This window comes from Schistocerca serialis, chromosome 3, assembly GCF_023864345.2.
Source record: "Schistocerca serialis cubense isolate TAMUIC-IGC-003099 chromosome 3, iqSchSeri2.2, whole genome shotgun sequence".
In the NCBI taxonomy this organism is placed as follows: Eukaryota; Metazoa; Arthropoda; class Insecta; order Orthoptera; family Acrididae; genus Schistocerca; species Schistocerca serialis.
Window position 1 is genome coordinate 258,697,422 of NC_064640.1, and position 17,688 is coordinate 258,715,109.

At 40.2% G+C, this 17,688-nt stretch overlaps 1 protein-coding gene across 1 annotated transcript in view; it reads left to right on the forward strand.

Moving 5' to 3' along the window:
* Positions 1–17,688, forward strand: part of LOC126470028 (E3 ubiquitin-protein ligase HUWE1) — a 458,288-nt gene that overhangs the window by 307,874 nt on the left and 132,726 nt on the right. Inside the window, exons 37-38 of the mRNA XM_050097515.1 lie at positions 5,734–5,979; positions 16,643–16,799. Of these exons, the coding sequence (XP_049953472.1) occupies positions 5,734–5,979; positions 16,643–16,799 (403 nt within the window). The remainder of the gene's footprint in view (positions 1–5,733; positions 5,980–16,642; positions 16,800–17,688) is intronic.

Here is a 17,688-nt window from a genome sequence, read left to right on the forward strand (position 1 = left end):
GGTGGCAGAGAGGTTCTGGGCGCTTCAGTCCGCAACCGTGTGACTGCTATGGTCGCAGGTTCGAATCCTGCCTTGAGCGTGGATGTGTATGATGTCCTTAGGTTAGTTAGGTTTATGTAGTTCTAAGTTCTAGGGGACTGATGACCTCAGAGATGTTTTGTCCCATAGTGCTCAGAGCCATTTGAACCATTTGAATGCCTAGTACAGGTGTGCTTGGAGGAAACCTATTGCAAAATAAAGACCAACACAGGAGTGTCAAAGAAGTTTGAAGTCAGAACAGGCCTTAGACAAGGAGGTGCTTTATCTCCAATATTTTTCAATCTGGTTTTAGAAACGGTAGATAGAGAACACCAAAAATTAAACCCAGTTGGAGTAAAGATGGGTAGGAATAAAATACATAGTCTTGCTTATGCGGACAGTGTTGTCCTAATAAGTGGAAACAAAGAAGACCTACAACTTGTGACAAGTTCCTACAGAAACATTGCAAGGAAAGTAGGATTTGGAATTAATGAGAAGAAAACAGAGTACGTGGTCGTGAGCAAGGCACCCAATTATGGTAGTCCACTGACAATTGATCATCTCACTTTTAGAAGAGTAGACACTTACAAATATTTGGGAAGCATTATCAATGAACAGAATAAAATGGAAATTGAAATTAAAGCGAGGATAGCAGCAGCGAATAAAGCTTATTTTAGCCTACAGTGTGTAAACTTTTAGATGGCAGACCTCTCCCTTGTCCTGAATCGGTAGAAGTCGGTAAACGTCGGGAGGCTTCGGTAGGCATGCAGTTTCGACTGCTGCCAACATTACGTAGCTGACTGTGCTGTACAAGGTATTTATTGTCGTGTGCTTCGTTATTGTTTTGCGCTGTACTGTTCTGCGTGTTTTTATTGTGCAGTTGTGCTATACATTATCAAAATGAGTGAAGAGGCAGTTGCTGGCCCATCTCGGGAGTCGCCAACAAGACCTACCGGTAGGCCTATGTTTAGAAGGAAACCAGTATTACGTATCGATGCTCGCAAAATTATATTGCTTGTGATTGAATGCTGTGAAAGGGAAAGGGAGCAGAAAAAATTGCTTCATCCCATTTACAAATCTTCATTGAGAGCTGCTACATACACAGGACAAAGCATGCGTAGCATTGGAAGATTCAAACAGTTTTCCAAGAATCATCCTGGCATATCACCACAAATGCCTAGCAAGAAAAGGTGAGTTTTCATTTCAGATATTTTGTTCGCGATCACTTTGAAGGAGCCCCCTATTTCGTCCGAATTACCTTATATTTCATTTTTCCTTGCTACCGTATTGCTTTGTATGGAAACACCACTGGTGACAGTATTATTTCAAAACACATTCATATTACAGTACATTTCCAAATTCAAAACGCACAGAGGGCAGACATTTGTATATATAGAGATTGACAGTTACGTTATACTATATGACCTGTTTAAGTACATTTAAATTTCATAATTAATAGTTTAACATCACAGGGAATGAAATAAAAAATTGCGAGCAGTGGGAATCAAACCCAGGTCCATTGCATGACAAGCCTTTACCTAATCAATTGGGCTACGCATGCAACAGTAACGTAACTGTTGAAACATTGTCTATTACTCTTTTTGGCCGTTCGGAGAACAACTTACCAAAGTTTCATTGCAATCGGATGAATGGTTTGTGAGCACATAGTAGACAAACATACATACATTCATTTATATATATATATATATTTATTTATTTATTTCAATTTACATGACGATTTCAGTTTCATTTACGAACCACATTTAAAGCGAGTTTTACTTCCAAGCTTTTCGTCTGCTTTCGTGTATGCATGACGCGCATTTTGTAGTGCCAGCACTGCAACTGGTAGGCGTGCCTTGTCCCCCCTCCCAACGGCTCCTCTCCCCTCGCCAGCCAGTGCTTGCTTCTGCCTCTCCCCACACTCCCCTCACAACTCTGCCGTCTTACAGTTAACACACTGTATGAGATGTGTTATCCAGTACAGCTGTTTCCAGTAACTTTAAACTTAGGGTATATCAGAGTGTAATTCTGACAGTAGCTCTATATGGATTGGAAAGCTTCACATTTAGAAAACCAGATGAACAAAAATTATTAGTTTTTGAAAGGAAAATATTAAGGAAAATTTTTGGGCCCAAGAGAGACTGAGAAAAACAGGAGCGCAGAATACTTAAAAACTAGGAACTGAAGGAGCTATATCAACAGGCTGATACTAGTCAAAGGATGAAGAAGAGGAGACTGATGTGGGCAGGACATCTAATTGAGATGCAGGAGGAATGATTACCTAAAGTAGCATTCTCTGGAGCCATAGAGGGCAGAAGGAAGCTTGGAAGGCCACGAACCAGATGGAAAGATAACATCAATGAGGACGCGGTGGAAATCTCAAAGACCCAAGCGGCAGTTGAAGAAGAAGAAGAAGAAGAAGAAGAATCCAGAATGAAACTTCCTAGCAAGTTAAATCTGTGTCCCGGACCGAGACTTTAACTCGGGTCCTTTACTTTGCCTGCAAGAGGCAAAGGTCCCAAGTTCAACTCTCGATCCGGCACACAGATTTAATCTGTCAGGAAGTTTCTTGTCTAATAATTTTTGCATATTACACAATTAATTTTTATTACTGCATATGAGGTTTATTTCAAGAAGGTAGAGTGATTTTGCCTTATCATTGTCCTGTCTTTTAATACAGGAGAAATGAATCTCTGACAGACTGAAAACTCTGTGCTAATCTACAACATGAATCTCTCTAGCTCCTATAGACACTTCCATGCAGAATGAGGTAACCAAGTAACTTCATAGACTGTTTTCAATTCAACTTTCCATACATCTTTTTGTATCCCGCCTGGAAGGCGGTGCATGGGTAGGAGCAGAAAAATGTGAAAATCTCTCGGTACTGCTATGTGAATTAAAATCACCTTTACTTTAGCAACAAGGGTAATACATAACTTTTCCCTGAGGTGCAAAACTGAAGTGAAGTGTCCCGGCTGTCTGCTCCTGATCAAATGGACAGAATCTGGATGGAGCTCTTGGAACTCTCCCACTCCGGCTAGAGTGCGCAGTCGTCAGTGTCTCATAGTGCCAACTTATGAAACTATGCCGTGGCATTGTTGTTGTTGTTGATATCACACATCTCATACAGAGGCACAGGAATAGTACACCTGCAGGAAAGATACTTTGATGATCATTAACACAGTTATATTCCCAATTAACTTTTAAAATCTAGTGGACAACTCTGAGTTAAATGAGAATTATGCATTGAAAGATGATTTGAAATCAGGTGTTAAAGTTTCACATACAGTCGTCTCCTGAATGAGTTAGCCACACAGACTTCATGGCTTGTGTCTACCACTACACACTTCTTGTCTTGAGCGTTAACAAATACTCCTTCCTTGCAAAGGAACAATATTATGAATCTTATAGTGAATACACAGCAAGAAATTTATGAATAGAAAGTGGCTTTTTACACTTCTGCTGTATTTTATTGTATAAAATACTAAATATAACAGAAGTGAAAAAATGTCACCTTCTTAATATTAACAAAGCTTCTGTCAGTCCTCACAGGTGACTAGGAGATAGTACCCCCAAATTCAAAAGTTTGAGTAATTTCAGTTATGAATTAATCAGTTAAAGTGAGTCAGCATTGTAGGTATCCACTACCAAATCATTATACTGCAGGGCATAAGCGAAAACGATGTGCATAGGTTTAATTTAAATTTAAGTGGTACACTTAAGGTGTAATATCATAGCACACACTAACGAAAATATTATCCAGGTGGTGCCATGACATTTGATGCAGCAAGTTCACATAGAATGCAGTTGTGTGCTGTAATGCCATGCATCATGTCACTGCACAGCTTGTGTGTTCATGATGCCCTCAGAGGAATGTGTTATTTCTCAAGCAGTTCTTAGGGAACAATTTGGTTGCAGAAATTTATAATTTCACACCTTATAACCTCATGTCACTATTTGACTATGAGCTAGTTATCTTTCCTTATTGGTTATAGTTGATATTATTATGATAATTTAGCATGTAACTTGTGAAGTGTACTTCCACATTTACTCTAGGTTGGATCGTACAATTTAAGTAATGCATTCATAGATCTTGTATTGTACAATTTAGTCATTAGCTGTTTTATGTATGGTGCACTGAAGTGCAGACTTCACTGTGTAAATAAACTAATTAGTCTACCAAAATTATTTTTAAGACTACAGGCACAGACTATAAATACTACCCAGCAGTATATTTATGAACAAAGCAGGTACTTCATTTTGTTGATTTCATTTCTTGGCATAGTTAACCTTACATCCAAACCGGAGTAAGAAGCACTTGATTGCAAGGGTACTATGTCATAGTTTACTCGCCATAGATATAAGAAAATGAATTTGTTCTTTTTGCAGAAGTAAGAAGCATTTTATTTATTTATTTTTAATAAACATTAAAACTGATACCTTCATGTTATTAGAGCAACAAGTAGTAAAGTCAGTTGTCAGACCTCACATTACTGTGACACAAGTGAAAATGTAATACAAAATTCTGTATGTCCAAGCAGGACTAACTGGGACTGCTGCTAAACAACCTAAATTTCTTCAAAGTGGGTGTCTAAATTGAGGGTCATATATGGCAATTCCTTTTGGAAAATAATAGTTTTTTCAACAATTACATTTGTGGAACAGTTACATGATGTCACAGCTAAATAAGCAAAGTACAGTATTTTGAAGAATTCACTAATTAGAGAGTAGCATTTCAAAAGAAACCTAAGCTTGATAGGCAGAACCTGATTTAATATTTTGATACAAAACTCACAACTTTACTAAGAAAACATTCCACATTCTTTGTGACAAAAATCCTATTGACAAGTGTAACAGAAGTGCCTGGTCTGTATAACATAACATTTGAATATTATAGACTGCAGGGGATATCTCAGTGTGGTAAGCACAAATCATGTGGTGCAGCCACAGCTAATTTTGCTAAGGTGCTGCTGAGGCAAATTTCACACGATGTGGGCCATCTGGAGAATCCATTGCTCTGCTGCTGTGGTGCTGCCGCAGTAAATTTTGTCCAGCAAACAACTGAGTCAGTGCAGGAAGTACTTTATTGTGATAGGGTGTCCAGTGGGTGTGGCAAATCAGCAATTCCTGAGTAGGAAGCATCCTTTTACACCCCCCCCCCCCCCCCCCAGTGTGAGAGAGAGAGAGTGTGTGTGTGTGTGTGTGTGTCCTCTGTATTATTGTCATGATGGCTACGTATTGCTGCTCCTGCCTTTGAGCCTTCAGAAATGAGTTGCTTAATCTGCATTTAGTGCATGTTGTATATCACTTGCAACCTTGTCCTTACAGCTCTTGTTAACAAGTAAATATATTATTCAATACAGATAAATCACAAGGCACAGAATTGCAGCAGTGATTTTTTTTTTTTTTTTTTTTTTTTTTTTTTTTTTTTTTTTTTTTTTTTTTTTTACGATAAAAAGGTAAAATTAATGTTTTGGGTTAGGTGGGTATTAATAAACCTCCTTGTGTAGACTTGTGTGTAGTTATTTGTGATACTGGTGGGACTGATAAACTAAACATTTAAAAATCAAGAAATATTGGTTTTGATATTTTGCATTCTTTGGCTCTTGCAGAATTCCAGTGCAAGACTGAGCAAGCCCAAGTTAACAATCATTTGAGTAACATATACACCAGGCAAATATGTAGCGATTTAGAAAATATTTTATATATTCTTAGGTGATGAAAATGAAGAAGAAGGTGGTTCAGGTTATGAAGAAGATAATCTAGAATTCTTTGAATCAGATGAGGATTTGTTCCGCATTCCTGGTCTTGAACGGGAAGGTGATGACCTCCTCATGATTCAATATGCTGACGCTGAGGCAGGTGGGTCAAGGACGGGCCCACGTACCTCCTGGAATTCAAATACTGTACCACTAGCAACTGGAAGCAATGAGGATGCACCAAATGGAAATGAGAATGCAGGTATTTAAAAGTTTTTAACAGGAAGTCTCTTCTTTAATGCTGATTTGATAGATGTGCATCCATTTTAATACACTAAAAACTGTTATTCCAATTATGTTGTCTGTACTTTTTTCCTCTTGTGCACTTGGTTCCAGATAGTTTACTTAATTTTGATGACTCCTGTGTTGCTAGTAATTTGTCAGCACTTGTTTTCCCTTTCTCCTATTTTCTGTGTGGAGCCTGGTGCTATCTTTAGTTGTTACCCTTCCCAACTCTGACTTTGTAAGCACAAAGTAATAAAAGTAGGAATAATACAAAATATGAAAATCACTTTCAAAATATATATTAGTGAAGACTTTTTCTCATGTCCAGTACATGTTTCTTGCATTCCATTCATTTACAGTTTTATAGAAAGCCACTGAAATTATATGATGGTGATAGGTCTCACAAAAAGTATAAACTTTAGTATGCCATTATTTGATGAAAATCTAATAAAAATAAATTAAAAAAAATTTTTTTAATGTGCTCCAGAGCTTTGATAAACTTAAGAAACAACAGTATGAAATACTTGAAGCTGTTGTTAAAATCACTTTTTTTAATAACTGACCTGGTTTGGCCAAAGACCATTTTTTTAGCACCTGCAGTACAAATGTCATTATACAGATAATTCAGGTAAAAAATTATGTTTTGCTTATCAAAGGATGCTTTTAACAGCAGCTTATGGTGTTACTTGATGTCTCTTCTTAAAATCATTTTGTTCACCTGTCACAAAAGAAAGATGGCTCATGAGAGTTTAGCACTGTTTTTCAGTTACAGCCATTGAAATTGAATTTTTCTCTATGCCATTGCAGTTTCCATACCTCCTACTAAAACCAATGGATTGAATGTGGGTTACCGGTTTTGACTGTTCTGGAGAGAGGATCCTCTACATATTCATAATGTAGTTAAATGTGTACCTCTTAAATCAATTTATTTTAGAAATTCCTTTTCATTCTTTTGGAATTCAAAGACAAGGATCAGATAAATGGAAATCAGGAAAAATTTATTTCTAAGCTGATGAATTTTAGCATCCATAACATTTGCTTACAAATCTTTAATATTATTATTATTTATGAAGTATGTAATTGTTGCTTATGAATCACTTGTAAACTGGAAGATGAGACATCCAGGCTGAGAGATACATGTTGTTATAGTTGTCAGTGTGACTCCTGAATGACTTCAGTGGTGTGGTTTTGGTGTCAAGGGCTGTAATGAAACAAAAAGACACTTCTGAAATATATGGGTCAGTTGTTGGCACAATAATGTATTCTACAGCTCAGAGAATGAAATTAATGCTTCTTGTGTATGACTGAGAAATTTCTGAACTTTTCAGTGTAGTAATTATTATTTCATTGTTTTACAATCCAGATTTTGCTATTTGGCCATTTTCAAGTTCAAAAACTGAGTCACAAAAGCAAGAAACAGGGCAACCATGAAAAAGAAATGTATAAATACCATGATTCGTTGCCTGATTTATATGTCAAAAAGGTAAAGAATCATGGTATTTATACACTATTTTTCATGGTTGCTTCTTTAATTTATACTTCTATTGTTTGTTCCATTTGTTTTGTACTTGAAAATGACCTGTCAAAATCTGAACTGTATAACAATAAAGTAAAAATTTCTAGTCATATGGTGGCACCATCATTCAAAACATTTACCATGACTGTGGCTCCAGCCAAAATAGAAACTTTCAGTGTGTGTTGCTGCTACGTTTGTCCTGAAAGTTGTATTTCAGCACCCATTTCGTATATGCCTAATGGTACTTCATAGACATAAATAACTAGATTAACTATGTACGCTCATCGTAATGCCACAAGTCACATTGCTAACTTTACATCTGCAATCTACTAGCAAAATAAAGCCATGGTAGGCAATTGTCTCCATATAAAATCTACCTAAAAGATGAAATTATTTGTCCTACTCAGACTTCAACTTGGATCATCTTGCTGAGCAAGGGGGCACATTGGTATAATACTGTACTGAAATTCAAGAGGATGTCAGTTAAAATCCCCATCCGATCATACAGATTTAGTGGTTTTTGTTTCCGTAAATTCTTTAAGGATACTGTCAGTTTTCTGTGGTAATGAAACTGAGCTCTAGCTCCAGCTCTAATGACCGCATCATTGACGGGATGTTAAACCTAATCTTCTTTCCTTTGTTTTTGAATTGTCTTTCCTTTGGTATGTTCTGCATTGCCAACTGAGTCATTCAAGCACTTAAATAACTGAACTTGGGAATAGGCTGCAAACCAAATGGAATTCATGCAACAGTGAAACCCCATGTTAACAAAGCTGCTTTTAACGAATATTGTCATGTAAAAGAAGGTGTAATTAGATGAGTCATGAACACTAACTTCACTTAACGAAGGTTTATTCAGCACTGGCACATACAAGTGTGCAGAGCAAACTGCCTCCAGCCAAAACATGCACAGTATATATACAGCTACAGAACATTCCAGTACAGTGCTTCTTGATATTTGTGGATACTTCTAGAATGTACTCAAAGTGAATATAGAAATGAAAATTTTAAAGTTCAGGTGAGTTTTGAGCTGACGACCCTCCATGCAACAGTCAAGTAGAACTTCTTTCGCCACTACACTCTTAGACACATTTCCACTTACTGCCTGTCGCTGGAGCTTCGAATTTACCCTGGATTGCAGGATCCTTATAGGGCTTAATTTGAAGGACGTGGACCATATCTCTGATCTTTCATAGTCTTGTGTCGGGGTCAAAATCTTCAACTTCATAAGTAACATCAGACAACTGTATTACAACCTTGTAAAATTTGGAGTAGTGCCTGAGGAGCATCTCAGAGAGACCAACCTTCCGAACAGAAGTGAAGATCCAGACGAGGTCACCAGGCTGGTAGACAACAGAGCGGTGGCCCGTGTCATACCTTTGGCGGTCGTTTTCTTGAGCCTGCAGCATGTGGAGTTGAGCTAACTGCTGAGCTTCCCCAGCTCTGGTTAACACCTGGCCCATGTAGTTGTCCACGTCGTCAGGATGTAACAGAAACACAGTGTCCATCGTCGTAGTCGCCTCACACCCATGCACCAGGAAAAATGGCGTAAATCCTGTGGTGTCTAGTTTGGTGGTGGTGTAGGCAAATGTCACGAAAGGTAGCACATCATCCCAGTTGCTCTGCTCAACATTGACGAACATTGACAGCATGTCAGCCAAGGTCTTATTAAGGCATTCAGTAAGCCCGTTAGTCTGCGGATGGTAGCCAGTCGTCATGTGATGAGTAGTGTTGCACCAATGGTTTATCTCTGTCACAAGATTCAATTGAAAAACATTCCATCGATGCGTAAGTAATGACCTTGGGGCATCATGTTTTAATACAATGTCTTCCATGATGAATTTGGCCTCCTCAGATGCTTCGGCTGTTTTCACAACTTTTGTAATGGCATAGCATGTCGGATGATCAGTGCAAACAATAATCCATCTATTGCCACTAGCAGATGTTGGAAATTGTCCAAGGAGGTCAATCCCAACACGCTGGAAAGGTGTTTCGGCTGGTGGAATTGGTATGAGTCAGCCAGGTGGTTTCTGAGGAACTGCCTTTCTCCTCTGGCACTCTCTACAGTGCAACACATAGTGACGGACACTCCTAAATAAACCTGGCCAGAAAAATCTCTTACAGATCCTATCATATGTCTTAATAAATCCTAAATGTACGGCCTCAGGTGTCGTGGAATTTCTGTAGAACATCTAATTGCATATGTTTAGGAATCACTGATAGCCACCTCTTTCCAAACAGATCAAAGCTTTTCTTGCGAAGTAATCCATTAACTACCTTAAATTGTCCTTTCACATCCTCTGACTGATTTAAGGCAAGCAAAATTTGAGATACCTTGGTATCATCCTTCTGCTCAGCAGAGAGATCCTGGAGTGCAGCGAGACAGTCACTATCTTCATCATAGTCTTGATGGTCTTGCACAGGGTTTCTTGAGAGACAGTCAGCATCCTTGTGTTTTCTTCCACTTTTGTACACTATGGTAATGTCACACACTTGAAGATGTAGTGCCGACCTGGCAAGTCATCCTGTTGGATCCTTAAGATCTGTCAACCAACAAAGTGAATGATGGTCTGTAACAACTGTGAATGGCCTTCCATAGAGAGACTATCAAAATTTGCACATGGCCCACATCACAGCAAAACATTCGCTTTCTGTAGTTGAGTAGTTTCTTTGGGCTTTTGTAAGTGTCCTAGAAGCATAGGCTGTAACCTTCTCTTTTTCCATCCAAAATTTGCACCAGAACAGCACCGATCCCATACCCACTGGCATCTGTGTGTAGTTCTGTTGGTGCTGTCTCATCGTACAGACAAAGTACAGGGTCAGTTATCAGAGCTTTTCACAGCACATTGAAAGAATCTTGTTGAGCACTACCCCAGATAAATTTAGCATCGGCTTTTAACAACTCTTGAAGAGGTCTGACTTTGATACAAAAGTCTTTGACAAAATGACAGTAATAAGAGCATAATCTGAGGAAGCTTCTCATCTCTAATACTTCTAGGAATAGGAGATTCTGTTATAGATCTCACCTTTTTCTGGGTCTGGCCGCACACCTTCGTTTAACACAAGGTGTCAAAGTATTTAGATTTCTTTTGCTCCAAAGAGAGACTTTCTTGGATTAAGTTTCAGTCTGCCTTGTTGGAGACACTGGAGAACGGCCCTCCGTCTTTTTAAGTGTTCATCAAATGTCTCTGAGAAAACTATAATGTCATATAAATAACAGACACACATCGTCCACTTCAGGTGACATAGACGATTATCCACCATCCGTTCAAAAGTTGCTGGTGCATTACACAAACCAAACGGCATTACCTTAAACTCATACAGGCCCTCAGGGGTGATGAATGCAGTTTTCTCATGATCAGCCTCATCTACTTCGATTTGCCAGTATCCCAAATACATGTGCATGGTTGAGAAAAACTTAGCCCCTTTCAGAGAATCTAGTGTATCGTCAATTCATGGAAGGGGGTAAATGTCCTTTTTAGCTACCTTATTAAGCTTCCTGTAATCAACACAAAAGCGCCAACTGCCATCCTTCTTCCTGACAAGAGCCACTGGTGATGACCATTGGCTCTGATAAGGCTGAATGATGTCATTCATCATCATTTTCTCTACCTCGTCGTAGATTATTCGACGTTCCGTTGATGAGACATGGTATGCTCTTGAGCTTATTGGTTGATGGTCTCCAGTGCTAATCTGGTGCTTCACCATCGATTTGTCTAATTTGCTCTTCACCTGTGAGCTGAAGCATTCAGAGAACTCTTGAAGAATGGCATTGTAGCTTCTTCTGTTGTTCCTTAGTGAGATATGGTGGTAGTTGAGCTAGAAGATCTTGTTTCGTAGTGGTAGTGCCAATTTCACCACAGACTCAGCATGGGAGGTTTCTATGACACTCAGCTGTTCGGCAATTAATGCCTCGGTATTTGCTATGCACACGCATCTTGGAAGGATCTGCGGTTCTCGGCAACGGTTAACTATCTACAATTCACCACATCTGTTCTTAAATGAGACTAAAGAGCCAGGGATGACCAAGTTATTCTTCAGTGGTATGCTTCTCTTACATTCCACTAAAAGATCCATGGGTTGATCCATGGCATGACACATGACAGTTACCTTTCTAGCACTGACTGCAGGAATGATCACTTCATCCAGCACACATAGTCTCCACAAGGATGCGCATCTTCCTGTCCATAATATCTCGTCTCGTCTAGCATAATCTTTGAGAGACCACAATCTACAATTGCCTGTGAAGCCAAGTCCCATTCAAGAATGACATCACAACTACACTCTTCTAAGACGATGAAATATAAGGGCTAGGTATGGCCACTTACACCCACACGAATGGTACATCTTCCTGAAGGTTTTACATATTTCCCGTTAGCCACCTTCAGCAGAGATGTTTTGTTGTCGACGAATATGGTTTTCTACAAATGGTGACAGTACTTCTCCGAAATGACTGAATGTGATGCTCCAGAGTCCACAAGAGCTTGGGCTGGTCAGCCATTCATGAGGATATTGATGTAGTTTCCTATCATTTTTGTAGTGATCGATGGTAGAGGATTTTGCTCCTTGGCAGCCTCACCTCCAAGGAAGGTCACGCTCTTTAGTTTTCCAGACTGCAGCAGCTGGGTGATCAGCTGGAGCTTCTAAATGGTGATGGAGACCTTGATCGGCATGTTGGGGAGCGTCCTCTCCAGTGGCTAGCTTGCAGGGACCTTGACCTATGTCGTCCTGCATCCACATCTTCTTGTTCATCTTTGTCGTCCCAGAGTTGGCTTCAGCTAAGGTCGGTCTTCTGTCTTCTGGCGTGGGTGTCGTCAAATATCTGCTGCCTTTCTCAACAATAGCACAGCACATGTCCCGGTCGTCCACAGTGGAAGCCTACTGGCTGGTTTTCCTGAGACCTCCAGACGTCAGTCTTCCTAGGTGCCCAATCAGGTTCCTCACGCGGTATTGTAGGAACATAACTCCACCTGGGTCTTGACTTTTTCACCCATTTAAAGGGAAATGAAGGACAAGAGATTGGGTTCAATATATGTTCTACTTCCTCCCTTATGATCTCTTGAAGCATCTCGGTTTTTTGCTCCACGTGCAATCAAAGTGCGTTGTGAACTTCCTCTTTCACTATCTGATGAAGAACACTTGTGAGATCAGTTGCTTCCTTGATCATAGACATCAATATGACATTTGGAAGCCGTTCAAACTTTTTGTGTGTAATTTTCTTTCGATGCGTTTTCTCTATATGCTGACACCATTTTATGTACTAGTCTGCTGTCGAAACCCCCTTCCAGAGTAGGAGGGGTTGATACATGTCCTTGGCAACACCCTCCATGAGATGTGCAACCTTATCTTCCTCCTTCATTCTAGGATCCACTATTTTACACAACTCCAAGACAAATGTAGGATGCTTTAGTTTCTCCTGGATGCTGTGCCCTGCAGTTTATCTTCAGCCTTGCCCTTCTGTCGTTGTGTGTCACCAAAATACTTACACAGTTCCACCTGGAATACTTTCCAACTTGTGAACTGCTCCTCGTTGTTCTCATACCATTGCTTGGCAGTGCCCTCCAAGTGAAAAAATATGGTAGCCAAACACACGGTGTCATCCCATTTGTTAAATTTGGCTATACGCTCATATATCTTCAGCCACTTGTTTGGATCTTGGCCATCGACACCAGAGAACCCGGAAGGATATCTCATGTGGTGGCACACAGTTGCTGTCATTGTAACATCCTCCTCTTCTTCTGTCTTCAATAGATTGTGATCTGTTGAATATGGCTCGGTCTCGGGATTCTCACCATGTAAACGACGGTTCTGTCGTGGCTTGATGGGAGCCACTGTGTCGTCAGTAATGTGTCCTATCACAAGATCCACTGCCTAGTGTCTCCACCAGAATAATGTCTTGCAGAAGAAAGGATAATTAAATGATGACTAACTGAAAACCTCAGCTGCCGACAGGTGTTGTTGATATACCTCGATGTGGACAGCTGAAAATGTGTGCCCCCACCGGGACTCGAACCCGGGATCTCCTGCTTACATGGGAGATGCTCTATCCATCTGAGCCACTGAGGACACAGATGAATAGCATGACTGCAGGGACTTATCCCTTGCACGCTTCCCTTGAGACTCATATTCCCAACTGCCCACAATTCTACCTATGTAATGTACCTTATAGACATTTGCCCATTCACTCGTTACTCGCGCACCCTTTGGCGATTCCCGTAAGAGTTTGGGCAACCTGTGCACATTCGCACAGATGAAGGTCAATGGCTGGGTACCCTTCAACTATATATATGAAGACAGTAACTGTTCTCGAAAGAACAGATGCTGTAGATGATCGTGCAGCTTTTCTCTGGAATAAATGATGACTAACTGAAACCCTCAGCTGCTGACAGGTGTTGTTGATATACCTCGATGTGGACAGCTGAAAATGTGTGCCCAGACTGGGACTCGACCCCGGTACATTACATAGGTAGAATTGTGGACAGTTGGGAATGCGAGTATCACGGGAAGTGTGCAGGGGGTAAGTCCCAGCAGTCGCGCTATTCATCTATGTCCTCGGTGGCTCAGATGCATAGAGCGTCTGCCATGTAAGCAGGAGATCCTGGGTTCGAGTCCCGGATGGGGCACACATTTTCAGCTGTCCACATCGAGGTATATCAACACCACCTGTCGGCAGCTGAGGGTTTCAGTTAGTCATCATTTATTCCAGAGAAAAGCTGCACGGTCATCTACAGCATCTGTTCTTTTGAGAACAGTTACTGTCTTCATATATAAAGTGTAATTAGATGAATGACTAACACTAACTTCACTTCACGAAGGTTTATGCAGCACTTGCACATACAAGAGCGCAGAGCGAACTGCCTCCGGCCAGAACACATACAGTGTATATACCGGGTGATCAAAAAGTCAATATAAATTTGAAAACTGAATGAATCACGGAATAATGTAGATAGATAGGTACAAATTGACACACACGCTTGGAATGACATGGGGTTTTATTAGAACAAAAAAAATACAAAAGTTCACAAAATGTCCGACAGATGGCGCTTCATCTGATCAGAATAGCAATAATTAGCATAACAAAGTAAGACAAATCAAAGATGATGTTCTTTACAGGAAATGCTCAGTATGTCCACCATCATTCTTCAACAATAGCTGTAGTCGAAGAATAATGTTGTGAACAGCACTGTAAATCATATGCGGGGTTAGGGTGAGGCATTGACATCGGATGTTGTCTTTCAGCATCCCTAGAGATGTCGGTCGATCACAATACACTTGTGACTTCAGGTAACCCCAAAGCCAATAATCGCGCGGACTGAGGTCCGAGGACCTGGGAGGCCAAGCATGACGAAAGTGGCGGCTGAGCACATGATCATCGCCAAACAATGCGTGTAATAGATCTTTCACGCGTCTAGCAATATGTTTGGTTCTAATAAAACCCCATGTCATTCCAAGCATGTGTGTCAATTTTTACCTCTCTATCTACATTATACTGTGGTTTATTAAGTTTTCAAATTTATACTGACTTTTTGGTCACCTGGTACATCTACAGAACATTCCAGTACAATGCTTCTTGACATATTTGGATACTTCTAGATTGTACTCGAACTGAATATAGAAATTAAAATTTTACAGTTGAGGTGAGTTTTGAATTCACAACCCTCCATGCCACAGTCTTAGTATCATAACCCCTGCACCATGGTGACTGTGCTACTTCTTCTCCAACAATATTTCCATTGCTCCCAGTGAAATTGTCATAATCACAATGTGACAAATTTTTGGTTTCAGTGAACCTTACTTGAAGAAAGTCTGCTTTTAAAGAATTTAATGTTAATCACTTATATAATGGAAATCTAGTTATGACAAAATTCTAAATGTTTTTGATTGAGTTTTGTTTCATTCCTGGCAGAAAATTTCAGTAATTCACAATGAACTCTAATTTCTGCTACATCAGTCATATTTTTTGGCTGATAATTTTAAACAAGTGACAATTCCTGCTCGTAGGCCAAGTAAACTGACATCATAGAAAATGAACACACTTGGTCTTAGTGTCCAAATGTATTGTGTTGTGGTGTTTATCAAAATAGTGAACAGGTGGAAATTTGTTAAGGTATAAAGTGCAAGAAATTGTCCTGAACTAAGAGATGGAAGACTCCAGCACATTGATGCTGGCTGATCTGAGGGGGGAAAAATCATTTGTATGGGGGGGGGGGGGGGGGAGAGGGGGGGGGGGAGAGAGAGAGAGAGAGAGAGAGAGAGAGAATGATGGCCCTGCTGTGTGTTTATAATGATAACAGTGAAAAGTTGACATCATTATTAATGGACAAATTTTCAACTCTTAGTGCCACGATGACTGCTGAAATTCGTTCAAAGATTGTTCAGAGTTTATATGCTGAGATGGGTGCAGCAGGAAGAAAGATAATTCTCTTATAATTGGCAGATGTGTTCCATATCCAATGGTAATGTCATTCCTCAGGAACGTTGATGTGTCTCTTGCTTCCGCGCCACCTGCAGCTTTTAGACCTGGAAAAAATTTAGCCAGTAATGCAGTTCCTTTCTGTGACAGAAATGAAATAAGGAGAATGAATATTTTAGATTCTACGCACATGTTTGGTGCTGCCTAGAATGCTGTAGCCCAATAGCCTAGACTGCGTTAAATTACGAGGTCTGTGGGTAAGTATCTAGATGAGTTAGTTCTGACAAATTGTGGGTCACTTCATTCGCATGGTGAAGGTAAATCCCTTGTTAAGGAAAACCTAGATTTAAGAAAAATATATTTCGATCCTCAGAGATTCATTAAAAAGGGGTTTTATGGTATTAAGTGAGGTTTGCTGTGATTTTGCTGGATCACTTCAGACGAAATCTAGCACAAATTCATCCCATTTCTTTTCTGACAAACTTAATACACCACATTTGATGCCCTTACAAATGCAAAATTATGAAACACTAGGGAAAGTGATACATTCGTGTATCTGTATTCTGCACTTGCACATTCATAGGAGTTAGGGCACTGATAATTGAAAGTATATTAATTATTGTATTAACTCCTTTGTTAAAGTATTTGTCATGGTTTTTTTGCCTTGTGGTCCATACCGTGTAACACACATTTCCTTTACTTATTTTTCAGGTGATATTCCTGCAAGTCATCCTTTAGTTATGGCACGCCGTAATTTAGCTGCAAGTACTTTATCAACATCTCGAACACACAGAGCTATGAGGCAGCGGCACTATCAGTACTTGCAAATGAACTCAAGAAGTCAGAACAATGCAGTCATCTTGCAGAGGTAATGGGATTTTACTACGATTATGTTGTTGCGGTATACACTCAAGAGCCAAAGAAACTGGTATGTCTGCCTAACATCATGTAGGTGCCCCATAAACACTTAGAAGTGCTGCAGCATGACGTGGCATGGACTTGACTAATGTCTGAAGTAGTCCTGGAGGAAATTACTCCATGAATCCTACAGGACTGTCCATAAATCCATAAGAGTATGAGGAGTGGAGATCTCTTCTAGCAGCACGCTGCAAGGCATCCCAGATATGCTCAACAAAATTCATGTCTGGGGAGTTTGGTGATCAGCGGAAATGTTTAAACTCAGAAGAGTGTTATGTGTGGGGTGTTGCATTGTCCCACTGGAATTGTCTAAGTCTGTCAGAATGCCCAATGGATGCAGGTGATCAGACAGGATGCTAAAGTATGTGTCACCTGCCAGTCATATCTATATGTATCAGGGGTCCCGTATCACTCCAGCTGCACACGCCCCACACCATTACAGAGCCTCCACCAGCTTGAACTGTCCCCTGCTGACATGCAGGGTCCATGGATTCATGAGGTTACCTCCATAACCGTACATGTCCCCCTGCTCAAGACAACTTGAAACGAGACTCATCTGACCAGGAAATGGCCGGCCGATGTGGCTGAGCAGTTCTAGGCACTTCAGTCTGGAACCGCGCAACTGCTATGGTCACAAGTTCGAATCCTGCCTCTGTCATGGATGTGTGTGACGTCCTTAGGTTAGTTAGGTTTAAGTAGTTCTAAGTCTAGGGGACTGATGACCTCACATGTTGAGTCCCAAAGTGCTCAGAGCCATTTGAACCATTTTTTTTTTTACCAGGAAACATGTTTCCAGTCATAAACAGTCCAATGTCAAGTGTTCATGGGGCCAGGTGCGG